Source organism: Macaca thibetana, chromosome 14 (assembly GCF_024542745.1).
Source record: "Macaca thibetana thibetana isolate TM-01 chromosome 14, ASM2454274v1, whole genome shotgun sequence".
In the NCBI taxonomy this organism is placed as follows: Eukaryota; Metazoa; Chordata; class Mammalia; order Primates; family Cercopithecidae; genus Macaca; species Macaca thibetana.
In genome coordinates this window covers 44,687,472-44,715,199 of record NC_065591.1, presented here as the reverse complement: position 1 = coordinate 44,715,199, position 27,728 = coordinate 44,687,472, and the positions used below count along the sequence as shown (strand labels likewise).

Here is a 27,728-nt window from a genome sequence, read left to right as displayed (position 1 = left end):
GTGCCAGAGCTTCACAGAGTTAGAGGAATTGAGTTGGGCCTTGAGAGATGGGCAGGGCTTGAATAGGCATGGAGGTGGCTGAAACTCTGGGAGGGAGAAGAGATGGTGTCCCCATGGAGCCTCTCACTTGTGCCTGGCTGTGCTTCAGACCCTTACCATGTCTTGCGCTCTGAGATCTCACAAGTACTCTAATTGGGGATGCACAAGGATGAACTTACAACTACTCTTGGTATGGGTAGTTCGGAGAGCTGAAAAGAATATCTGTTGTCTAAGTTAGATGATACCCAAGTAGAAAAGACTGCTTGGGAACCTACCAGGCATCCTTTGAAATAAATTATCACAAAGGCTCTATTTAATACACTGAAGGAATAATTTATTGAAACGGATTAAATGTTCTTACCCTAGGATATGCAAGAACCAAATTATTTGCAACAATGATCAAAGACCAATTTTCCCCAAAACTGACGTTTTCATTTCTTTTAAAAAAGCTTCAGTAAATGAGGATTATAATTTTAGCTCTCAGTTATGGCTCTTGTTTGGAAGGGTGGAGGTGGGAAATTGGTCGAGAAAGATCCTGCAGCCAGATAGCAACAGGCCCTGAGTTCAAGGAACAAGTGGCATTTCCAGTGATTCATTTTAAGGGGGGACATTAATGTTTAATACAGTCAGAATAACATCTCTAAAAAGGAGGTCCGTTTTCAAAGAAAGACAGCAAGTCTGCCAAAGGAAAAAAAATCTACCACATCCATAGCCCCTTTTCTGGGCAGATGCACAAAGCTTTTGGACAGAGCTTCTGTTCAAAGCCTGGAGTTTCAGGTGACCTGTTTCCCGTCCAGAAAGCCTCACCATCCTTCCTGAGCACAAGGTTGAAGACTGATAATTGCATAGTTTCCCCAGGAACCTGAATACACAAACACCCTGTGGCCAACACAGATAGATAAATAGTGAGGGAGTCCTCCTCAGCAGTGACTCTGGAACTAATTAGCTAACAAGGCATGTAATTAGATTAATGCATGTGATCTAAGAGCTGATGATGTGCTTTTTAGGACAGTGGAAATAAAGGAGCTGAAAAGAAAGCATTATATTGAGGAGTTCCGAATTATTATTCCTGGCAGAAATACCAGCTGGGAGGGTGGGGAGGTGGTGGTGAGCATGAGGGTACCTATTCATCACTTAGTTCCTGCTGGTTCACCTGGGACTGACATTGCTTCATGACTCCTGGTTGCTGTGGAAAAGATTTTTTCCCCTCCTTCCCATAGCAAGGTGAGAGGCTCCTGTACTATTTATTTGGCATGCATTGTAGCCAGACCTGCACTGGACAGAGGGGTCTTTCCAGAAACAACGTGCACAGTTGTTTCTGGAAGGACCCCTCTAGCTTCCCCCAGCTCTCTCCTTTGGCTCCATTGGAGAAGAAATTACAGATCTGAAGCTTACTAAGCCCCCTCCATCTCCCCAGTGCAAGCTTCTGCAATGCAGAGGGTCACCCTCCCCAAGTACTGAGTCATGTCCCTCACCACTGACCTCTGGGACCCCAATAAAGCCAACTTTACCTCTCACTCTCCACTCCTTTCCTACTTCTCATTAATTCCTTTGCCTCCATCTGAGGTAATGCTGCCCTATTGGTCCCTGAGTGTCAAATCTGTGCAGTTTCTGGGGTGAAATATTGCTGAGGCCACCAAAGTCATTTCTCATTGAGCCTCTGACAGTTTGCTAATTAATATGATTTTGGTCATTGCATCCTCTGCTGAAGTTGGACCAATTTCCCAGGGGTGGGAAGTCAGACATTAATCCACTAAACCAACTAAATTACTTGTGTGTGAGAGAGAAGACAATTTCATCAGGAGTATTTTCCTGTGGTTTGACATATCGCTTTGCAGGCTGTGGACTTTTAAGAGCAGTTTCTACTGTGATGACAGGGGAGCCTAGATTCCTGATAGAAAAGTCATATGATTAAGATACCCCAAGATACCTCTAAGTTCTAACGATACTCCGAGAGCTGTTTGCATATCACAGAGAGGGGATGCAAGCTCTATTTTGAAGTTGGGGAGAAAACTATCTGGTGCTGTTTTCTGTCAGGCTGAATACAAGCTTATTCAGAAGAGTGTGTCTTTCTACTTCTCTAAGCCACAACTGTCTTTTTGCCTACGGAGCCACAGGAGCTTACCTTTGAAACATTAGCCGTTCACCCTAGTAATTGCTCTATCCTCTAATTTAATGAAAACCCATTAAACCGAAACAATAATTAAAATGAGACATCATCTCTGTAGGAGGCTTGCATATTAAAATCACTGTGCATTTCAATGCAGGCAGATTTTTATTCTTGAAAACCAGCATTTGAAGCAACATGTAAAAATGATTTATAATGAATAATCATAAATTAGAGAGCTTGGCAGTTGAACATGATGCCCTACTGTTTACTACTGAATCTGAGTAGATGTGGCAAGGTCAGGACCAATACAGCATTTAAAAATGTCTCTTTCATGCCTGAGAATTAGGACTGTGCACAAAAAGGAATGAATTGTAATTAGATCAGCCCACCAAACTTTTTAAGCAGGCTAGAGATGACACCCTTAATATACGGAATAGTTTAGGCTGTGGGAGGAGGAGTGTGTCTTTACGTAGGGAAGGCGTAGCATTGGAGTAGAGAAGTGTAATGGTTCTCTCATGTTGGGGATTAGGGAAGCCAAACAGAAATATACAAAATAAGCTACAAAGTTGGAGTCAGAGACACATCTCTGCTACTTGCTAGAGGTGAGATCTTGGATAAGTCACTTATTTTCTATAAACCACAGATTCTTCATCTTTAAAGTGAGACTATTAATTCCCATTTAATTGGTTTTATGAATTTGAAATATTATCATGTGTATGAATATGCTTAGAAAATATTAAAGCCCTGACTTTAATGTCTAGATATCTGGGCATTTTTTTAAAGCATCTCAGAAATGTCATAAGGTGCATAGTACCAAAATACTAGGCACTTTTCATTCATTCATTCATTCATTCCTGAACCCTGGAAGGCGAGTGTTACAGATGAGGCAACTCAAGGATGAAGGGAGGAAAACAGCTATCTAAGGTTGTACAGCAGGTACTTGGCAGAGCTGAGATTCAAACACTGGTTTGTCTGAGCCCATAGATGGTGCTGAGGGGCAGTGGTGCCTTATGGTTGGCTTTAGACAGATCTGGGTTTGATTCCAGATAGACTACTTAGTAGAACACGTTTTAACTTTTCATATCTCGTCTGTAAAATGGAGATAGCAATGCTGACCCCATTAGGCTGCTATGAGGATCAAATTAGCATATATAAAGTCCTTAGCTTGACATCTAGCAAAAATAAAAAATTCAGAACTGTTTGAAAATTGACTGGCTGGACATAGATTGGAGTGGCTGGAAGTCCTATAGCCGCTGCCCAATTTTCAATTTTTGTTTTAACAGAAGAGAGTTAGAACTGACTACTAACCATGCCTCCACCCATGGCTGGCAACCCCTGCTCACCTGCTCACTGCTCTCCTGCCCACTGCTCTCCTGCTGGGATACAGCCATAACCAACCATCAGTGTGACCTTTACTTCAGCACCAGCTGTAGCACCAAGACTCTTGTGGCATGGTGGCTGCTGCCATAGCTTGATACCCCACCCATCCTACAGGACCCAGGGCCTGTCCTGGCTCTATACCAAACAAGCTAACAGTTGTCATGTGCTTGTTTTGTGGAAGACAGTTTTGAGAGTTCAACATGTACTAATTGATTTAGTCTTTATACTATCCCCGTGGGTATATGTGGTTTTATTCTCATTTGTAAAAATGAGGAAGCTGAGGCACAGAGAGATTAAGTTATCTAAGATTATACATCTGATAAGAGGCGAAATTGGATTTTTTTTTTTTTTTTTTAGATGGAGTCTGGCTCTCTGTCACCCAGGCTGGAGTGCAGTGGCGCCATCTTGGCTCACTGAAGCTTCCTCCTCCCAGGTTCAAGTGATTCTCCTGCCTTAGCCTCCCAAGTAGCTGGGATTATAGGCACATGCCACCAGGCCCGGCTAATTTTTGTATTTTCAGTAGAGATGGGGTTTTGCCATGTTGACCAGACTGGTCTTGAACTCCTGACCTGAAGTGATCCACCCACCTCATCCTCCCAAAGTGCTGGGATTACTGGCATGAGCCACCACACCCAGCTTGAAACTGGAATCTTAACCAAACAGTGAGGCTTCAGAGCCTGAGCTCTTAACCACTACCTTACACTGCCTCTTCCCTGGAAGATTAAGTCCCTGGTGAGGGGACTCACTCTCTGGTCCTGCTCCAGGTGATTTCAGACCTGTGATGACATGACCTAAACATGACCTTTTTTTCCCTCTCTCTTTCTTCTCTCTCTCCTTTCCTTCCTTCCGTTCCTTTTTTCCTCCCTCCCTTCCTTCCTTCCTCCCTCCCTCCCCCCTTTCCCCCTCCCCCCTCTCCCCCTCCTCCCCCTTCCCCTCCTCTCTTCCCCTCCCCTTCGTTTCCTCCCCCTTTCCCCTCTCCTCCCCTCTCCCCTCTCCTCCCCCTCTTCCCCTCTCCTCCCCCTCTTCCCCTCTCCTCCCCTCTCCTCCCCTCTCCTCTCCTCTCCTGTCCCCTCCCCTCCCCTCCCCTCCCTTCTCCTCTCCTCCCTTTCTTTCTTTCCCTCCCTTTCTTTTTTCCTCCCTCCCTTCCTCTCCCTCTTTCTTTTTTCTTTCCTTCTCTCCTCTCTTTCCTTTCTTTCTCTCCTTTCCTTCCTCCTCCTCTCTCTTTTTCTTTCTTTCTTCTTAGAGATAGGGTCTTTCTCACTATGTTTCCCGGGATAGACTTGAACTCCTGGGCTCAAGTTATCCTCTGTCTCAGCTTCCTGAGTAGCTGAGATTACAGGCATATGCTACCATGCCTGGCTCTACTTTTCTTGTATCTCTGAACTGAAAAGCTGAGCAGAATCCATTCGCTTTTGTTTGTGTCTTTATAACTAGACTTTTAGCTCCTCATGCATAGAAGGTGTGTCTTAGTTTTGTGTCCACAGTGCTGGTTCAGAGGAGTGCTCAGTAAAGGTTTTTAAAGTTAAGAATGAATGAACAAAGGAATAAATGAGTGGATGGGTGGTTAGCAGAGGGCAGGGGCAAGGACTGCCCTCATGTCTTCATAAGAACATCGAGAGATCCCTTGCTGGAACTGATGTTCTTGCACCCGGCAACCTTTGGTGCTTAGAGTTTTGTGCGCTATGTGATGAGTACACCCTTGGGGTTCTCAGACTCTTGACAATCAGTGTGTATTAAAATGGCACCTGAGGAGGGTTGCTGGTCAGTTATTGCCAAAAAAACCCCTCTGTTGTCTTCACTGATTTAAGGATACACAATTGTGGGACTGAAAGCAAGGTGATTGGTGATTATTTTCTTCTTTTGTAGGATGTCCTTCTTGTTTCTCCAATTTCTATGATGAGCTCATATATTTTAGCATAAACATTGTTTTTTTCTTACAATAACTCTCAGAGAAGATTTGGAAAATTCAGACACATGGAAAGAAGAAAAATTTCACCCATGTTAGCTCCTAATTTTTGACAAAATTGAAGGCCATGCCTATCTATCTGCTATGCATCACGAAATAAATTTTACGTTACTGTAGACTTGATATGATGCTGTATGTACTATTGTATACCTGTTTCAGAGTATTGGCTGGACATTTCTATGTTATTTCAATGCCTTTCATATCATTATATTATCATACATAATTTTCCATGGGGTGTATATATCCTAATTTACTTAGCCATTCTCTGCTGTTGGATAGCTTCTTCACTATATAATGCACTCTTAATCGTATTATAAAAGTCTTTTCACCACTCTTTTGCTTTTTGTTCTCCTGTCTTGTGATTCACATGGAGCTGGCATTCATACTTTAACTCTTTATTCCTGTGTTTCTCACTGAGATGGGGCGGGAGGTATGGGGATGAGGAGGATGGGGATAACGGGACTTGATTGCTGGTGGGTGGCAGTGTGGAAAGGCAGCCTAAAGAGGAGTGGCTACACGTTGTTAATTTCTTAGCAACAGGGGATGCATTGATTTGCCTTACTAGTATTGTCAAACGTTTTTAAGAAGAGCTCATCTGCCTTACAGTACCTATCTAATTAGCAAAATTATGGGGTACCAGAATCTCTTTTGATCGAATTACACAGTAATTACAGAAAATTGGTTAATACCATGTGTCACAGGATGCCTTAGGTTTAGTCCCCTAATGGAGGAGTTGGGGACACTGAACTGGCTTTATTATTCTTTAGGCAGCTCATTACTTGAATGTACTTTTTCTCAACAGGTTTGGGTTATATTTTCATGTATTTGGTAAATCTTTTTTCTTATATTGTGTTCCAGACTTTGGAGCCAAGATATGATTTATTAATGTGACAAAGATTTGAGGCTTAACCATGTACCAGGCACTGTGCTAGGTGTAGTGTACATATTGGTAGGCAATTTTTCATGGAACTTACAGTCCAGTGGGGAATAAATATAGCACTTGGCGGGGGGCTGTGGCTCATGCCTGTCATCCTGGCACTTTGGGAGGCCAAGGTGGGTGGATCACTTGAGCCCAGGAGTTTGAGACCAGCCTGAGCAATGTGGCAAAACCCGATCTTCTACCAAAAATACAAAAATTAGCCGGGCGTGGTGGCGGGTGCCTGTAGTCCCAGCTAATCAGGAGACTGAGGCAGGAGGATCGCTTGAACCCGTGAGGCAGAGGTTGCAGTGAGCCAAGATTGCACCATGATCCAGCCTGGGCAACAGCCTAGGTGATAGTGAGATCCTGTCTCAAAAAAGCAAAAACAAACAAACAAATATATATATATATATATATGGAGCACTTAATAAAATGATTACACATGTAAATGATTATACACATAATCCCTGACAATTGTGATAAGTACAATGAAGATAAATAAAGACAGGAACCTGAGCTGGCCTGGGGTGGTCAGAGAAAACTGGCCTGAGGAGTAGCAATTAACATGTTATCAGAAAAGGGGAGAAGACAGATGGTTGCTGCAGATGGGAGTGTACCAAAATGGGGAGGAACATGGCCCTGGGAAGAAGGGATGTGAGGCTTGTGGTGCTGGAATGCAGGAATGCGGGCTGTTGGAGACAGGAAAGGGAGGAGGATAAAAAATAAGCAGAGGCATCAGTTGAATACCATGGAATGTCACAGTCGACTCTGCTGGGGCAAGAGTCAGCTTTGTCTCCACTCGTCATGTGACCTTGGGCAAGCCATGAAACCTCTCTGTGCCTCAGTTCCTTCACCTGTTAAATGGAGATGTGTTTGTATTTACCTCATAAGGGATGTACAAATAGATTGTTCATTCATTTATTCAATAAATATTTCCTGAGTGAACACAAAAGTGCCAGACACTGGGTGTATCATGGTGATTTACCCTTGATTTATATCAAGCACCGAGATCACACAGATTGGTGAATAGCGGGTGTAGCACAGTTAAGAGTGTAGCTCATGGAACCAGCTTGCCGGGTTGAAATCTCAGCACCAAGCCTTCCTAGCCTAGTGTCCTTTAGAACATTATTTAAATTCTGTAAGCTTTAGTTTGGTCATCTGTAAAGTAGGAATAATAATAATGTCTTCTCCTAAAGTTATTGTAAGTGAGATGACATGTGCAGAGCATTAGCCCTGCCCTTGGCACAGTAATAAGACATACACGTTTGATTTGTCTCATTCCGGCTTCTGGAACAAATGGAGGTTTAACAGAATGTTATTGTGCACTTGTTAGTGGAGATGAAAATCCCTTACATGTTAACTGGGAGTCTTCTAGTGATTTCTGTTGCTTTGAAAGTTGCTTGGATCTGACATCCTTAAAGAAGAACATCTGACATCCTTAAAGAAGGGTCACAAGACCAAATAGTGGGACATGTGCCTCCCACCCTCCAAAACCAGAAATTGCCTCACTGATGGTTGGCAGTTCTGAATTGACAAATTTCCTCTACATTCAGAAATGAAAAGCCAACTGTCATTTCAAATTAAGAAATGTTGCTTTACCTTTTGGGGCTGTTCTTACCATGAACTTGTGTGGCACTCAGGCTAGAAGGATGTGGCCTGTCTATATCAGGAGCTTGCTATATTTTGAGGTTCTCAGTGTAATTACTGAAATGTTGCCTGCATTCTCTAGCAGCTGAGGCTGAGACGGGCTGCCTTGGTGCGTTTGTGTTTATGTGTTTCTGGCTGCTGCTGCTTTTCCCACCTCAATTTGCTGATTCCTAGCTGTGCACTGGTGGGGATTTTGCCTCTTGGTCTGCTTTGTGCTAATGTGGTACCCCTTGGCCAATCAGGGGCCTGAGAATTTGCTCCAATATTAGGTAAGTAGATGCTTTCTCTGCTGAACTTGTAGTAAGAGATACACTTGCAGAAAAAGAAAAATGCTGGGATAATGTAAAACACGTGAGTTCACAGTCATACAATGCTGTTGCAGTGAATGCCCTCTTCTCCCTCTCTCCTGCCTAGTAAATGCTTATTCATGTTTTTAGAGTCAGGTTCAATGATATCTCCTCCATGATGTCATCCCTAATCTCTAAGGGGCCTCCTCTCTTTATCTTTGTGCACTGCCCTATTCTGTAACTGTTGTCTTAAAGAAACTGTCTTGCTTATGTGTCTATCCTCCAGGGCAGAAACTGTATTTTTACTTTCATTCCCCCAGTGCCAACCACCGTGCCTGGCGCAGGGGAAGCAAGGTATATGCTTGTTGACAATGAAATTCACCACCATCCGCACTCTATACATCAGGGAAGAGGGAAATGAAGTTGCTTCTATTTGAGGCAGGGAAGAGTGTGTGAACACAGAGAAGAGTGTGTGAACACAGAGAAGAGTGTGTGAACACAGAGAAGAGTGTGTGAACACAGAGAAGAGTGTGTGAATACCATCATTTAATTTCTTTCCTTCTCCAATCTCCTCCCTTCACCCAGCACTTTTTTTTTTTGCTGATGTTTAATCATCATATTAGCATTTTTAGTCTTTCTTTAAAAATGACGAGGTAGAACCGTTTTATCCTGGGAAAGAAAAAGCACTTAACTCTTGCTGCTGAGTTAGCACTTCTTAACTAGAACATGCAAAACCTGAGTATTTCGAATGCCATTTTCCCCCTTTTCAAAAATGTGAAATATTCACTTAAAGTGAAGTGGTTGTTGTATGTGAAACTACTTTTATGCAATGGTAGCCTCCAAGGACACTCCGAAAGGTTACAAAATGGGAAGCCTCATGGACAGACTAAATTCAAATACTTGAATCATGTTTAAAATATCTAGGAGGAAGCAGGGGAAAGAGATGGAGTAGGTTAACACATGTAGGATTGAGTGTGAGCAGTGGGAAGCACCAGCCCACCCAGTTCCTGTGTTATTCATTCCTCATATATTCTGTGTTTTTTTTTTTCTCTCTCTCATTGCTGCATCAGCTTCTTTGATGATGGTGTGATTATGAGGACTGGAGCTGAGGTTAACGAAAAGGGAGGGGGCTCAGCGAATGGGAGGTTTCCGGAGCCCACATGCTTCCTCTATTGGAAATACTTAGGAGCAAGTAATCCTGGATACACCTGTAATTCACCAGTTAATTTGGTGAGCAGTGATGGGTTTTATTAGCATTTCTCAAGGATAGTACATGTGGGACCAGAATGGAAATGAAACGGATGTCAATGATGGGTGTTGGTTTAGGGATGGCGTGACTGTCATTGTGAAGGTGGCACGATTTGCACATTATAACTTGGTCCTCCCAACCCATGTATTTGTAAGTAACACTCTTATTCAATCCTTCTTATCTGTATTCAACACACTTATGTTCCATGTATTCAGTCTATGTTTAGCATGTTTCACAGGTTTCTAACTTGCTCTCTATATTTAGCACTTCTTATGGGCTTTATCTGTCCCGTTTGTTTTTCTTGTTCTCTCTAGCAGAATTGAATATTCTTAAGTAATACAGCAGACACATATTATAGTGGTTGAATATAGAAGTACAATATTCACTATAGGTTCCCATTAATTGGTTTCATTGGTTGCTCTTTTAACTCCAGGGATAAAGCAGGTTGCTGCAAAGTAGGTGACATATCACTATTTTTAATAGTTGACAACTTTATGTTTTATGTTAATTTGGAAAATCAGCAGAGGAGAAAAATTGTAGAATCTAGGTTTCTTAATAGATGGAATTTGCCCTCAGTGCTCTCTTTTGCTATGCAGCTATGAGCAGGATTAAGTGATTAACTGAAATGAAACGTCAAGACTAGGAAAGAACTTGGAGATCATGGAATTTAGTGGTCTTAATTTTCAGATGTAGAGTGTGAGGTTCAGAGCGGTAAGGTACTTTATCCAAAGTCACACAGCTAGTCATCTGCAAAACTCAAAGTGATCTCAGTCCTTTGAAACCTGTCCAGTGTTTCTGCCTGCATATTGTAGGGCATAGAATTACTTTGTTGTGTTTTTCTTAACATCTGAATCATGGTCAAAATTTACTTGAAAGGGCTTCTCTGAAAATGAGAATGCATATAAAGCCTCAGTGTATCAAAACAGATGTTTCTTCCATTTCACTCTAGTGAGTCCTAATGGGGTCTCTTTACTTCAGTGTGCCAATCATTTATAAAAAGGAATAAGAAAAGCCAGCATAAGAAATGTTCCGTTTTCTTGGAGGGTTGAGTGAGCAGAAGTATGGTAGGACTAGATCAGACCTATTAAGTGGAGGTGTCCTGCAAAGAAGTAGGGCTTATTTAACAGCAAACATCATTAAAATAAATTTTCATGGCCATGAGCATTTGAGAAGGACCCACTTATCTCCTGGTTTTCCAAAAGATATATTATTTTCTGACCATAATATATGTGGTTACTTGAAGTAACAATATAAATGAGAGAAATAAATGGAAAATACATTAATCAATTCAGTAAACCTTTATTGGATGCCTGTTTTGTGCCAGGTACTAAGAACTGTGGATAAAACAATGGATAAATAAGTATGCCTGCCCTCATGGAACTTATAGTCTAGTGGGAAAAGAAAGGAAATAATAATAGGTAACAAACTTGAAACAAGACTGTGATAAATGATATCAGCAAATAATAAATGGATTACAGTACATATAATATGACAAGTCAAATGAAGAAAATACCCAGACTGGAGTATTAGAGAGACATTAATGCAGAGCCTGCCTTGGAGAGGCCAGAAGATTGCATTTACAGTGAAAGCTGAAGGAGAAGGAGTCAGGGACGTGAAAAGGAGAGAGAAGAGCACTGTGGGCAGGGGGACAAGCATGAAGATCTGAGGTGTGAGTGGACCTGGTGTGCTTCTCTGGCAACCAAGGAGAAAAGTATGAATGGGGTGGGAGAGGTAGGCAAGAATCAGTTTGTGTGCAACTTTGCAGGCATGCTGAAGGGACTGGATTTTATCCTCTGAGCAGTGGGAAACCATTGGAGGATTTTAAGCAGGAGGCTGAAAGGACTCGGACTTAGGCTTTAAAAAGAGCACGTTAACTACTGTGTGAAGAATGGTGAAAAGAGGGCAGTATGGAAGTGGAAAGGTTAGGAGATCATTGGAAGCACCCTAGGGAGCAATGATAGTGGCTTGGCAAGAGTTTTAACAGTGAAATTGGGAAGAAGTGGACAGATTCCAGATGTGGGAGCCCACTTGACTTGTTTTTAGATTGGATATGGAGAGTGGAGAACAGGGAAAAATCAAGGGCAATTTCTAGTTTTTTGACTTGAGGAACAGGGTGTTACCGTTTACTAAGACTGGGACCTCTGTGAGAAAATTGAGAGTGGAGGGAAGAGAACAGGCTTCACTGTGGGCACATTACAATTTGAAATGCTTGAAGGTGAACATTTGAATGTACTGCTTAAGGGAGAGGTTAGGGCTGCAGATATAAAGTTGGAGGCCATTGGTCATGGGGTTGGATAATATCACTCAGGGAGAGTTGAGTGAGAGGTGAGGATACCCATAGCTGATATGGTATTCATATCCATTTCCTCCAGCAGGCATTGCTGAACACTTATGGCTCTCTTTTCTTTGGTCCCAAGCTTTAGAATCCTGAAATTCAGGCATCCAATACCAATCAGTTGATTCCTAATTGATGAGTAAAGAAGAAAAAAGTAAAAAGTCAACATATAACTGAATTTTAAGAGTTGAATTTTTTTTGGCATTACTTATAGGTGAATTTATTAAGATGATCTTTGCTTAGAAGTAATGATAATAGGGTACGGTGGCTCACACTTATAATCCCAGCACTTTGGAAGGCCAAGGTGGGTGGATCCCCTGAGATCAGGAGTTCAAGACAAGCCTGGGCAACATGGGGAAACCCTGTCTCTACCAGAAATACACACACACACACACACACACACACAAACAGCTGGTCATGGTGGCACATACCTGTGGTCCCAACTACTTGGGGGGCTGAAGTGGGAGATCGCTTGAGCCCGGGAGGTGGAGGCTGCAGTGAGCCAAGATCATGCCACTGCACTTCAACCTGGTGACAGAGTGAGACCCCCATCTCAAAATAAAGAAGTAATGATAATAAAAATAATATTAACAAACATTTTCTAATACTCTCGTTTATAGAGTGATTCACCCACACATTTAATAGGTTTTAAATATCATCTGGAATGTCTTTGGCTGGGATTTTGTAAAGGTATAGAAGCGTTTTTCAAGTGGCTATCTCTTATCTCAAAGCTTGACAAAAGCTGACAGCATGCCACTTAACAATTAAGTAGTGAAGGCTTTGCTACTATTGTGCAGGTAGGTTTTATACTGGTAGACTGGTCTACCTGAGTTGGGTGTCTCCAAGATAGAGGACAAACATTGCTTTCTGCCATTCATAGCCTAGATATTTACAGGTGGAAAAGACTGTGCTGTTCTTTTCTGTGTTATAAAATTGAAGCAGCAATTCAAAAAATTTTAGAAGGCTAAGGTGGAAGGCTCTAAGAGATCACCTAGTCCACTCCCTCATTTTGCAGATGAGAGAACTGAGGCCCAAGGTCAAGAATTGAAGGATATCTTATTCAGAAGCCACTCTTTAGGATGAGATTCTTCAAGGTCCATATACCAGTCTGTGATGTTGCTTGGGCAGTGCAGCCTTTGAAGTTCTATGTTTTTCAAGGGCTTCCCATGTAGTCCTGGAGAAATAACCAAGTAGTTATCATGCAGTCAGAGGAGGTGGTCAGAATGTGAGAGGAGGCCACCAGACGCACTTATAATGTTCATTTATCATCCTCTGAATAATCTTCTCTAACTTTGCTCCCTTAATGTCCCTTTCTGATGCCAGAAAATGTAGTGTAAAATAATGAGATAACACCTAGTTTATCATGACAAGGGTGAGTCTGGGTATGAAGTGATGGATGTCTCTCATTATGCTGATGTTGGAGAAAGAAACATTCTTGTCCAGGACCAGGATTAGCTGGAAGCACACACCTCTAGACCTGCTGAATTGGCTTCAACTTTAATAAATATTTCATGAGGAAAGTCATCCATTGCATGTTTATGGAGAAATTCCAGGCACGTGTGTGGAGCATGAGCATGCCTTGTATTTATTCTTTAAGCAAAGGCAGAGTTGTCTGGCATTATTAGTGCTAGTAAATATCTGCTAGGTACAAGGCAAGGACAGGTTTCCTATATACATTGTGGGGAGAAGGAAGCTGTGTCCATGGAAAAAGTGAAATTGGAGAATGCTGAGTGGCATTTGGGTCTTATTATCCCAAGATTCTCTGAATTTAGGACCACATTTATCCGACTACCTCTCACCTTATTTACAGCAACCTAATCTGTTTGCAGCAAACTGAATTGCTCAGTGTCCTGTCAAAATTCCTGTCAGAAATCACTGGCCAATTGTGAACTTGTCAAAGTGACAAGTGGGCGCGGTGACAGAGATAGCACTTCCGGGATTTGCATTGAATGAATGCAGCTGTAGGGAGTGGTGAATGGTGCCTGAAAATGAAAACTATTGACAGAAGAGGAAAATGAAAAATGCAATCTGGATTCTTTGGACATGACATTTTTAACCATGGATCTTTTCTCCCCTTCCTTCTCATCTCCCCTCTCCTCTTTCTCCTGTATTTCTTCTCTGTCCTTCTCCTTCTCCTTCCTCTTCTCCTCTCCTTCTTCTCTCCTGTTTCTCCTGATCTTCCTCTTGATTTCTAGACATAGAAAGAGAGATCCATGCAGCTCCTCATGTGAGTGAGAAATTAATTCAGCTGTTCCGGAACAAGAGTGAATTCACCTTTTTGGCCACTGTCCAGCAGAAGCCATCCACTTCAGGAGTAATACTGTCCATTCGAGAACTGGAGCACAGGTAAGAAAGCTCTTTCTGCTTTTGAAAATCTCCTTAGAGTTAATGGGTTATACAAAATGTCTTGGAATTTAGAGTTTGTAGCCCCATGAAAACTTTCATCTAACTGAGGCCTCGTTTCTGTTACACACATTCATGAATTTACTTTGCATTAAGAATTTACTTTGGTCAAAGTGCCTTTCTTGTTTGCTCTTCAAGGACCAATCATGAGTATCTTTCTCACCTGTCTTCTGGTAGACTTTGAATAAAATCACATTCTATCATATTTAGTCATCAAGCAAGTTAGTTACTTATGTTTAACAACCTTCAATAAACATTTACGGTGTGTTTATGTGGGGATTATACTTGACACTGGGAATATTAAGGTGAATAGTGTAGGATTTTCATTGCAAAGATCACATAAGCTAGTAGGGAAGATAGACAAATAAATATAATAAAGTATTGAAGATGCAGTGCTAGAAGGTTGTAATCAGGAAATAAAGGTAAGAGTAGTCATTCTGCTAAGTGTTGTGGTAGCCAGGAAAGGCTTTGGAAAAGATGATAGTTGTATAAGGAAAAAAATCTGAGTATTTTACATGCCAAATGTGAAGGAGTAAGGGATGGAAGAATAACATTTCAGAAAGAGGTTGCTATGATTTTTAAGAATCAACACGTGGGTAGGTAAGTGGTTGGAACATAAAAGCGTGTATGGGGAAGGGATGAGAGTTTGGGTTGGGCAATGAGGGGTGGTATTATAGAGGTAGGTAGAAGCCAGATCATTGCAAAGCTTCAATGCCATGTTAAAAACTTGGGCTAAAGTCCCCTAGGCAATGGGTTTTAAATTTAAGAAAGATCACTCTATCATTGAATTCAAATTAATAATCATTAGGTAACCTAAACAATTTTAATTTTTAATACTGGGTTCCTCTGTATTAGTCCACTGAAAATATTTATGAAGCGCCTACTCTGTTCTAGGTGCCATGTAAGGTTTTGTGGAGAAATCAAAGGAACAAAATCTTCTAAGGATATATGAGGGAGTTTGGCAATGCAGGAAACAAGGCATAACCACACAAAAAGCTAAAGAATAAAAAGTCAATAATAAAGAACTAGTAGATTGGTGTTACAATGAATTATGGAGCTAATTTCAAAATTACGTAAAGGTGTTAAGTTCACTGAATTAAATGCATTAGGTTAGTGGTTAAGGAAGACCACACACAGTGCTCCTGAAGCACAGGCAGAATTCCAGCAGGTAAGGGAAGAAGGGTGTTATATCAAACAGAAGGAACAATGTGCACAGTCACAGAGGTGAAGAAATGTAGAGAAATGCAATTTTGGGAGTGGGAGCAGCGAACAGACCAATTTGGCTGGAACGGAGGCTCTTTCTATGCAGACTTTTCAGCAGTTGTAAGGATCAACAGTTCTGTCTTCAATGGTTGGTTGCTTTCAGCCTCAAAGCGTGCTGATGGACCCTGATCATTCTGTGGGGGTGTTGTCATTACAATCTGGCTGTTCTTGGTCAGCCCAGAGAAAGCAAGGTGATGTACATGTCTGTGAGAGATATGGGTTCATTCAAAGGTGTTCTGTGTGCTGGAGAAAGGTATATGTTCTCATTTTCCAAGGATTGAGTGTCAAGGCAAGTCTCAGCTTCACAACCCTACCTTGCCTCATTGGCCTTGTGGGGTTGAGTGTGAATGCCTCTTTGGTATGAGGATTATACAGATGCCCAAAGTAGGAGGTAGATCTTCAGATACTTCTCAGTGAATGCAGAGGAGAGCCTCCCAAAGCAGGTAAGAAGCATGTGAAATAGTTGCTATTTTATTAGAAAGAGCAAGGTTTCAGAGTCAGACTGATGGAGGCTGGAGTTCCAGTTCTAGCTTTGTGACACCAGCTCTTCAATGTCTTGGAGCCTCAATTTCCTTGTCTGTAAAATGTGTGTAATAATCTATTTTCCTGGGCTTCTGTAAGGATGAAAAAGGATAGCGCATGGTGTGCATGGTGAGTGGCCATCCCATAACACATATACATTTATTCTCCTTGTCTAAGTGTGTTCTGAAACTGTATTTGCCGTGTTTCTCTTTTGGATTTTTTTTTTTTTCAATAGGATAGGTTTTAAAAAAACTTTTGTGTTGCCATGTGAGGCTGTCTTCTTTTATATCCCTAGTGGGTTTCTAATAGAACCCGAGGATGATTGAAAGGAGAGTCATTTAATCATTTTTCATTGTAATAGGAAAACTTCAGAATTTTTTTTTTTTTTTTTTTTTTTTTTTTTTTTTGAGAAAGGGAGAAGAGGCTGGGCACCATGGTTCATGCCTGTAAACCCAGCACTTTGGGAGACTGAGAAGGGCAGATCACCTGAGGTCAGGAGTTCAAGACCAGCCTGACCAATGTGGTGAAACCCCGTCTCCACTAAAAATACAAAAATTAGCCAGGTGTGGTAGTGTGTGCCTGTAATCCCAGCTACTCGGGAGGCAGAGGCAGGAGAGTTGCTTGAACTTAGGAGGCTGAGGTTGCAGTGAGCCAGGATTGTGCCATTGCACTCCAGCTTGGGCAACAAGAGCGAAACTCCATCTCAATAAATAAATAAATAAATAAATAAAATAAAAGGGGAGAAGAAAACCATGTACAGGGGTTGAATGCCTTTAGCCATGAGGCATAGAGGTCTTACCACTAGGGAACATATCCGAGTCACACAGCACCAAAGTATATTAGCAGTAGAAATTATCTGAGTCACAAGGCACCAAAGTATGTTGGCAGTGGAGGGTATCCAAGTTACATGCCACCGAAATATGTTACTGGCGGCAAATCCATATGGGTCTACAGTAACCTCAATTCTTGTGTCTTCAGAAGAAAAATGTATCTGAGGGGCATAAGGCAGAAGGAGAGACCAAGGCAAGTTTTAAAGCAGGAGCAAAAGTTTATTAAAAAGCTTTAGAGCAGAAACGAAAGGAAGGAAAATACACTTGCAAGAGAGCCAAGCAGGCACCATGAAAGACAAGTGCGAACAACCTCAGATCTTGACTGCTACACAAAATAAATATGAAGAAGTAAGATACTAGATCCCCTCTCCTCTGGACTTTATGGTACCCTGTTCCATGTGTGTGTAGTCTGACAAGGCAAGGTATGAAAGACTGTGGATTTCTAATGCATTGGCTATGGGTAATACAGAAAACCCAGTTTGTACTCTAGTAGAGAAGATCTAGTTAAGGAGACCTGGAATGCAAGAAAATAGAGAAGAATATATAATGGCATATATTTAGAAATTAGACTATTCATTATAACCCTCCTCCCCTCACCAAATGTTCCCATCTGCAATAAGTGAGAATCTTTCATAATTTTCAGGTTACTTTTATTATTTACCAGGATAACAGTATCTAGAGGAGCAAATTATCCTGTAGAAATTTGGCATGGACATTTGACCAGATATGTAAGTTGACCAAGGATTGGGGGCTTTTCTTTATTCAATAGCAGAAGATCCAGGTATGTAGTAGATGGATTGTTGGCTTAAAAGTCAGACGCCCAGGTTCTTTTCGTGGTTCTCTCTTATGTGATTCTGATTGTATTATTAATGATGAAGATAAATTAGATAAGTATTTGAAACAATTGGGATATGATGGACATTATTAGATTTCTAGATAATTTTTTATTTTTATAATTCAGTAGCTTTTAGTATAATCATAGAATTGTGCATTCATCACCACGATCAATTTTAGAAGTGTTCATTACCCTCAAAAGAAATCTTATACCTTTTAGCTCTCACCCACAATTTCCTCATAAGCTCCCTAGCCTTAGGCAACCACTAATCTACTTTCTGTCTTTGTAGATTTGCCTATTTTGGTTATTTCATACAAATGAAATAGACACTATGTATTCCTTTTTGACTGGCTTCTCTGACAGAATAATGCTTTCAAGATTCCTTCATATTGTAGCTTGTGTCAGTAGTTCACTTCTTTTTATTGCAGAATAATGTTATGTTGTTTGGATATAATACATTATAGATATCCATTTATCAGCTGGTGGACATTTGAATTGTTTCCACTCTTGGCTATTATGAATAATGCTGCTATGAACGTGGACATGCTTTTTTTTTTCCCTTGGGTATGTGACTAGGAGTGGAATTGCTGGATCAGATGGAAATTCTGTTTAACTGTTTGAGGAACTGCCAGACTTGTCCAAAGTGACTACACTGTTTTACATTCCCCGAAGCAGTGTTTGAGGGTTTCAGTTTTTCCACATCCTTGTCAACACTCTTTGTTATCTTTCTTTTTGATGATAGACATTCTAATGGGTATGAAGTGATACCTCATTGTGGTTTGGAGTTGCATTTGCTTGATGGCAAATGATGTTGAGTATCTTTTCATAAGCTTATTGACCATTTGTGTATCTTCTTTGGAGAAATGTATATTCAGATAATTTGCTCACGTTTAATTGGATTCTTTGTCTTTCTATCATTGATTTGTAATAATCCTGTATGTTTTAGATGCAGTCATTTATCAGATGTATGATTTACAGTTTTCCCCCATTCTGTGGGTGGTCTTTTCATTTTCTTGGTGGTGTCCTTTAATCACGAAGGCTTTAAAATTTGATGATGTCCAGTTTATTTTATTTTTTTTTATGATTCTGATGTCATATTTTTGCCTAATTCAAAGTCGTGAAGATTTACTCCTATGTTTTATTCTAAAAGTTTTATAGGTTTAGCTTTTACATTTATCTCTTAGATATATTTTGAGTTATTTTCTTCTAAAAGTTTTATAGGCTTAGCTCTCACACTTATCTCTTAGATATATTTTGAGTTAATTTTTATATATCATGTGAGGTAGGGATCCAACTTTATTCTTTTGCATATGAATACCCAATTGTTTCTTCACTATTTGTTGAAGACTGCTTTTCTTCCAGTGAATTGTACTGGCACCCTGTTGAAGATCAGTTGACCATAAATGTGAAGGCTTATTTCTGGGCTCTTACTGTTACGGGATCTTTGGGGTGTCGCTTTTCTGACCAGAAACCTGTGGCTGGTGGTGCCTTTGCCCGAGTTTTGGTAGGGTCCACTGGGCTTGTTCCACCAACTGGGCCTGGCAGGCTGCACTCAGCTTATGGTACTGGCCTAGGTGCCATGCCTCCGAGGGAGATGGGAGTCAGGCATGGAGCAGCAAGGGGTGTGTGAGTGAGCATGGGGACTGGCCACTGCACAGTCAGATACGCTGGCTGCTGCCACGGGGTGGGCAGCTGCAGGTACTGGCAGGGTTACCGACTCTCTGTGAGATTGTGGCTGGACCAGGTGCACCGCAAGCAGCTTCCACCAGCACCGGGGAACATGGTGGCACCTGAAAGCTTCGAGACACCAGGAACTGCAAGGCCCCAAAGAGACAGTCACAGCCCTGGCTCAGGGAGCCCAGGTCTGGGCTCCCCAGAGGGCTACAGCTCTTCTCTTCTCTCCTCCTTGCCCCCAGTGTGGCAAGCAAGGAGAATGTTTCAGCCCTGTTTGTGTTACATCTTTTATAGCCTCTTTCAGGGAGTCCCAAGTTCTTGTCCTGCAACCAGGAAGAACGAGGTACACAGACAAGTGGAGAGTGAGCAAGATGAAGAGAAGCTCTGTTGAGCAATAGAAGAGTCTTCCACAAGGGTAGCTCCTTTCCTCAGCCAGGGTGTCCGACAAGTGTTCAGCTCCTAATAGAGAGGAGACCCTGGAGTGGGAAGCTCCTCTCTGCAGGCAGGTTCCGCTGTGGTCTCTGCAGCTCTCAGCAGAGAGGAGGCCCTGGACTGGGTGGCTCCTCTCTGCAGCTGGTTATGCTGATGTCTGCTTGAGTTTCAGCAGAGAGGAGGCCCTGGACTGGGTAGCTCCTCTCTGCAGCTGGTCCTCCTGATATTTGCTTACCTCTGGTTGAACCTGGGCTCCCCGAGTCAGGGCTGTGACTCCCTCTTTGGGGCCTTGCAGTTCTTGGTGTCTCCAAGCTTCCAGGTGCCACCGTGTTCCCTCGGCGTTGGTGGAAGCTGCTTGCAGTGCACCTGGTCCAGCCACAATCTCACAGAGAGTCGCTAACCCTGCCAGTATCTGGAGCTGCCCACCCCGTGGCAGCAGCCAGCATATCTGACTGTGCAGTGACCACTCACACACCCCTTTTGGACTTCTATGGGCCTCAGAGGGGAGGAAGTACAAGCCAGTTGGCCCATGGGCGGCCATGGATATGCCTGGAAAAGGCACTACAAGTTCCCACTCTGGTCTGTGGAACTGGCAGCCTTCTGGTCCTCCCTGGCTTGAAGGTGAAGTCTCACCGGGGACCCACCCACTTCCACCCAGGAACCTGTCTGCCTCCTGCTGTCATTTATGGTTCCCAGATTGCAGGTGCCAAGGGATACCTGCAGGCCAATGCTGAGCTGACTTTAGCCCCACCTCAGCTTTCCTCCTATGCTCATTGGTGCCCAAAATCCAGAGAGGGCTAAGGTGGCAGAGGGCTGGTGTGTTAGCACAGCCCTGAGCATGTGCACACCTGGCTAGGCTGTGACAGTGCTGAGACTCGGCCCTGACTTTGCTCAAAGACTGGAGCAGGTGCTTGTATCAGAGAGAAACCAGGCAGTGGGAGCAGGCATTTCTGAGCCTACAAGTGCAGTGGGGTCCTTCCCAGGTCCCCAAGAGTGCAGGGATGCCTGGGCCCGCAGCTGCAGCTGTGAGGGGAAGGGTTGGGGCTCCTGCCTTGGTGAAACAGGAGGCCTGGGTCTGTAGCCACAGTTTGGGCAGCTGCAGCTGAGCCCAGGGGCATAGGACTCCTGCCTGCTCTGTGGAGTGGGAGGTCTAGATCTGCAGCCCTGACTTGGACACCGCTCCTGCCTGCTCTACGGAGCAGGAGGCCTGGGTCTGCAGCTGCAAGTGGGCAACTGCAGTGTGCCTGGGGAACTTCTACCCCAACTTGGAAGGGGCGGGGCTCCTGCTTTTTCACAGCTCCCAGTTGCTCCACAGAGCCTGCAGGCCTGGCCACGCCTCACTGCTGCAGCTGGAGTGATGGTAGTGGCTGCTCCAGACAGCCTGCCACTACCATCATTACTTCTATTTCATTGATCTAGATGTCTGTCCATATGGAAGAGCTGTTTGATTATTGCAGTTTTGTAATAAGTTTGGTAATTGGGAAATATAAATCTTCCAAGTTTGTTCTTTTCAAGATTGTTTTGGTTATTCTAGTTCCCTTGGATTTTCATATGAATTTTAAGACCAGCTTGTCAGTTTCCACAAATAAGTCAGCTGAGATTTTGATAGAGATTGCATTGAATCTGTAGGTCGTCAGTGTGAGGAAGTATTGCCATCAAAACAATATCAAATAATTTGATTCATGAACATGGGGTGTCTTTCTGCTTTCTCAGATCGTCTTTCATTTCTTTCAATTTTTTTTTTTTGGTTTTCAAAATCTAAGTTTTTGGTGGCTTTTGTTAATTCTAGGTTTTTTTAATGCTATCATATATGGAATAATTTTCTTATTTTCAATTTTTGGTTGCTCATTGCTGCTGTATAGAAAGGAAATTAATTTTTGCCTATTACTTTGCACCCTGCCACCTTGGTAAGCTTATTGATTGGTTCTAATAGTTTCTAGTGAATTCCTTAGAATTTTTCCATATAAGATTATGTCATCTCCAAATAGAGATAGTTTTATTTCTTCCTGTCCTGCCTGGCTGCCTGTTATTTCATTTTTGTACTGAATTGCCCTGGCCAGAACTTCCAGTACAATGTTGAATAGAAATGGTGGGTGAGCAGATATCTTTGTATTATTTCTGATTTTAAAGGGAAAGCTTTCAGTTTTCACCTTGAAGTATGTTAGCTTTGGATTTTTACAGAGACTCTTCACCAGTTTGGAGGTTTTTTTTTTTTTTCTCTATTTGTAAGTATTCTTTATCATACTGAAGAAGTTTCTATTTCTAGTTTGGTTAGTGTTTCTATTATGAAGGGTGTTGAATTTCTTCACATGCTATTTCTATATCTACTGAGATGATAACATAGTTTTTATCTTTTATTCTATTGATGTAGTATATTATACTAACTGATTTTCAGAAGCGATACTAAACTTGCATTCCTGGGATAAATTCCACTTGGTTATGTTCTATAATCCTTTTTCTATTTTATGAATTCGATTTGATAGTATATTGTTGAGGACTTTTGTACCTATACCCATAAGTGAGATATTGGTCTGCAGCTTGCTTTCTTTTGATATTTTAATATGGTTTTGATATCTTTCTTTTGAGTTTTAGCTGATTGTTAAGCTATATCGAATAGCTTTTTTAAGCTAACATTTGCCGATTGCATACCATGTGCCAAACATTAATTTTTTTTAGATGATCCCCTTTGACTTGTTAGGTATATAATTTTGTAATTTGAAAATATTGAAAAGTTTTCCTTTCTTAAATTTCAATATTTATATTAGCGATTTCTTTTTCTTGTTTTATGATATGGACTAGAGTGTCCATAATCGTGGTAAATAATATATGAACAAATCAAAGGTGTTCATTAAAGTCAGGAAGGAGGGCAACAGATAATCCTTTTTTTCTTTCCAACTTTAATAAGGTCCTCTGTTTAATAAACTGTCTAGTAGTACTTTCTAATATCTATCTCTATTTCTATCTGTCTTTATCTAGTTGTCATGTAAAGGAAATCTAATTTTATTCCTATTTTACTGAAAAATTTAAAAAGAATAGCTGTTATATTTTATTGAATATCTTTTCGTGTGCATTTTGAGAGACTTTTGTGTCTGTTCCCTTTTATCTATTAACATAAGTAATTACATTAATAGAATCCATGATGTTGAGCTATTTCTGAAATCCTTGAATAAACTCACATTAACGCTTTAGTTAGGATTTTTTGTATCATTAAATAATGATAGCAATAGCAATATTAATAAAAGCAGTAGTAACTACATTAGTTTAAGCACTGAAGAATTATAGGCAATGTTTTAAATACTTTAAACTTATAAAACATTTAAATGTTTTAATTCATTAATAAGTGAGATGCCATAGATTTTTCTGTGTATTTGAGTTAATTCAAGGCTTTTTGGATTTTTTTATGCTCTAGGCTAGTTAAAAAATATACACTGTATCTTTTCTACAAGTGTTTCTGATAGAATGAGCCTGAAAATAGATGCAAATGTAATTAGATGTAAATAATGACATGTAAATATAATTAGAAAAGGACAGAAAATATTTTGTGTAGAAAATATTTGGGCTGAAAAGTACAAAAAGTATTTAGGCTGATAATTTGGTTTTGGGGAAGCTGGAAAATCTTTTATTATTGAAATGTTCATTTTCCATTTCATTTATGGTATGGTTTCTATCTAATTACTTTGAGCTTTTCTTGGGATCAATTTATGTTTTTAAGAAAATCCTGTATTTCATTGAGATTGGGATTTTTTTTGGCAAATAGTTGGACATTATAATCTCTTTTACTTAATAAAATTTTTATATTTGTGATTTTTATCTCCTTTTATTTCTAATGTGTGATATGTGTGTTTTCTTCTTCTTTACTTGGTCAGGCTCATTATGGGATTGTGTAATTTATTGATCTTTTAAATTAAACAGTTCTTAGTTTTATTGATCAAGTCAACTGTTTTCATTTCAAATTCACTGGTTCCTACTTTTTACCTTATTTTGGATCATCTTGTTGGTATTTTTACTAGCTTCTTCAATGTTTAGTTCATTTGTCTTCAGTATTTTCTGTTTACTGGTAAAATCACTGATGGTTTTATGTTTTTTTGTGAATATTACTTTGAATACAGCCCATTGATATTGCTATTTAGTGTTTTTATTTTCTGTACTTTTCTATAGTTCTTAATTTCAGTTTGACTTCCTCTTTAACCCTGGTTAAAGGAGTGTTTAAATAGTCCAAAGTGATTAAATTAAAAATACTTAATGGGTAATTTCTGGTTTTATTGTTAATTGAGGGCATGAAATATGTGCTGTCAGATTTGTAGATTTTTGAGTTTGCAGAATTTTTTTTTCCTGGTGATCTTTCACATGCTCAATATTTTTGATTTTGGGGAGTACATTTTAAAATAATGTGTAGTTTCTGAAAATGTGTAGATATATACAGACATATGACTTTATATATAGCACCTTTGAGTTATGTTATTTAACTTCTCTGTGCATGGATTAACTGATTGTTCAATCCATGACACTCTGAGAAAGGTAGGTTAATGGCTTCTATTGTAATTATGTAAGCATTGTAGGTATTGTAATTATTATTTTTTCATAGTTTCTTTGGATAGGTGTAAGGGTCAGACTGAAAATGTCATGTATAATCTGTATCCCATTTCATTGACCAGTACTGGGAAGTTCAGCCTAGCATTGTGCCAAGGATGAGAGAACATGGGTATTGGAAACACTAGGCAGTCTCTGACTTGATTGGTTGGGGTGTTTCCTATTGAGTCTGTGCCCAAATACATGGAAGCAGCATAGGTAACGGACTGCCTCACATAGGGGTTTCTCCAAGTAATAATCTCAAGCACATAGTATGCACTCAATAAATACATTTTAAATGAAAAAAGGATTTGTCTTTTTCATCTTCAGTTAGAGCTGCTCAGAAGGTTCACATGGAATACATTGTACCGGACACAAGTATTACCCTGGGTGTGCTACACGTGGGAGGTTGCGTAGGATAGTGAAGGGGCAAAGGTTTTGGTATCTGGAGGCTGAATTGATAATACCTGGTGATTTTTCTGAGGATTACCATTTGTAAAATACCTAGCATAGTGCTTGGCATACAAAAGAAACTCCAAAAAAAAAAAAAAAAAAAAAAAAGCCATAATGATGCTGCTGCTGATAATGACGATGTTATTGAGATGGAAATTTGATGCTGAGGGGAGACAGGGTGCTGAGGAGTGACCAGATGAGAAAATAGTCATCCCACCCACCACCCCAAGTTCAGTGATTAAAGGAAAATAATGACTATCACCCAAACCTTCTGGTAATGTTCAACATTCCAGTCAAAATGTTCCATCTTTACTGATGAAGCACAATGGGGGAACAGCATTCTGGATCTGATCACCTTCCCTAGCCATCATGAGCACCACAGGAAGTAATCATGCCCCTGCCTTTTCCAAAGCTGTCAACCAGAGAAACTTCATTTACTGTTTTGGAAATCACTGTTTCCAATTTCTGCTAGGCTTCTGGCTACTCTCAGGCACGGCCATTATTGAATTAGAAGACTTCATTTAGTGGCTGAGTTCCCTTCTGGCCAAAGGCAGGCATCTCTCTCACCTAGTGGGAACCTAGTAGCCAGAGTTAAAACTCTTGGGAGATTGTGTTTCTTTAAACACGGAGTGAACTTCTTGGCAAAGCAGTATCTGGAAACTCCCTAGGTAACTGAGCCAATTGAGTTCCCATGGATATCGTAAGTGGGTAGATAAAATGAAACGGAAAACTGAAATATAAAGACTATTAAAAATGTACCTGGAGGTAGTAATTGAAATAGGCTCTTTAATGTAGTGGAATGGAATGGGTACTCTGTTATTAATTCCAATGTATATTTCTAATGTGATAAAATTATTTTTTACAGTAGAAATAGAGTGCATTAGCAGAGCAACAAAGATGAATCTGTCTTGCTGAACTATCTTAATGACATTGCAGATTTAATGTTTATTTCTTCCGATTCAAATGTGTTAATATAGAGCTTTGTTAAAATGGAAAGCTTAATTAATGCAGATTAAATCTAATTGAACACTCTGCCAGTATATGTAACTCTATAAGATATAATGGTAAATCTTCTGTTTTTGTAATTTTATTTCTAAATTATAGATAAAATTAAGTTGAAGCATAATTAGATGGGAAGCTGAAAGCTAGGGCTCTAAGAAAAAGCTTCCTGTGGAATCCTTCTCTGAGGAGATGAAGACGACATTTTTGGCTTCCTAAGAAGATGTCTCCTTTTTTTTAAAAGAAAAATTTTGTCTTTCAAAAGATACTCTTCAGTTTTCTGAAGAACTTTGGTGGTGGAAAGAACTTTCTACTGTGATGCCAGGTAGACTTGGGTTCATTTCCTGGATCTATCAATTACTAGATGTTTGAGCTTTTGCAGTTACCTTTAATTTACCTCAGACTCAGGGTTCTCCTAGGTGAAGTGAAGGTATCGGTTGATTACCATATCATAAAGTTATTGGGAGGATTAAACCAGAGCAGTTCCTCATACATCTCTTATATCAAGGCTCTCAGTAAATGTCATTTTCCTTCCTGTCCTTGTGGCTTCTTTAGATATTTCCTAATTCTTCTTAAAAATTCTTCATAAGGGAAGAAGGTAGATGTTGGGACCTTCCCACCATTTGAAATAGTAATTAGCTTTTCACATCAAGAGATTGTTATAGATAATCTAAAACAATGAATTGCCAAATGGAATATATTCTGTAATTTCTAAAAAAGCATGTTTAACTTCTTAATTATAGATGACTTAAGCTTATATTTAAATTATTTTGCACTTTTATAAAATTGATTGAAGAATATCAGAATGGAGGGTAGGAGGAAAGGGGAGAAAATTCCAGAAGTATGTTACATGGTTTGTTGAAGCCAACTCAAGAAGCCAAGAAAAACTTTCTCCTTGGGTAATTCTTTCCTCAATGAGATACAACATAGGCTTTTATTATTACAAAGTAGATATTTTCAATTATTAAATTACTTTCATTTGAGAAGGAAGGGAGCAAATTGGAGTCTTGCCCTAAGAAATCTATCCATACTGCTTTTGAAGTATGCAAGCAAGTCTCCACACTTCAAACAAATATTGGGTGTCTGTAATTAGAGAGTCTTTAGGATTAGGACTATGATCTGAGTAGACTGTAAGCTGTCTATTCAGCATCATTCAGGAAATAACAATGCAAACCTATCAAATACTATGTGGTCATAGATGCTGGGCTACAATTGTGAAGCATACAGGAGTGGAAACAGTCAAAGAAACACTGCTGAGTATTATTAGTGCCTTGGTAGGAGGAATACAGGGAGCCAGGCACCCTACCTTGACCAAAAGGAGTCAGAAATTCTTTCCTCTGAGAGTTATGCTTAATATGTTAAATAGAAGGATAAGTAGAAATCAGCCAAGATGAATGGAAGAGGATTCTGAATGCAGCATGAGCAAAGAGGTGAGAGATGAGGGATAGCAGTGCATTAAAGGAACTGAAGAAAAATTTATTGTTGGAGAGTAGAGAAAGCATAGGTAAGGAAGAGGCAAGGTGTGTCAAGAAATAAACCTGGGGAGGCAGGCAAGAGGCCAGATTGTGAATAGGTTTTTAAGTAATATATAATGGTTTAGCCTTTAGGCCCAGGGCATTGGGAGCCATGGAAAGGATGTAAGTGCAGGTTTGGTGGCATGATTAGGTTGGTACTTTAGGAAGACCACACTGGCTGCTTAGTGGAGAATGGCACGGAGGGGGCAGAATTGGAGACATAAAGACAGGAGGTTGCTGCAGTTTTCTAGAATCGAGATCTTAGATAAGAGGACAGAATCCTGGACTATTTCAGATAATGG

At 40.5% G+C, this 27,728-nt stretch overlaps 1 protein-coding gene across 2 annotated transcripts in view; it reads left to right on the top strand.

Moving 5' to 3' along the window:
- The window catches only part of NELL1 (neural EGFL like 1), a 938,548-nt gene that overhangs the window by 100,031 nt on the left and 810,789 nt on the right, over positions 1–27,728 (top strand). For both annotated transcript variants that reach the window (XM_050755386.1, XM_050755385.1), the window contains exon 3: positions 14,128–14,278. In XM_050755386.1, coding sequence (XP_050611343.1) covers positions 14,128–14,278 — 151 coding nt within the window. The remainder of the gene's footprint in view (positions 1–14,127; positions 14,279–27,728) is intronic.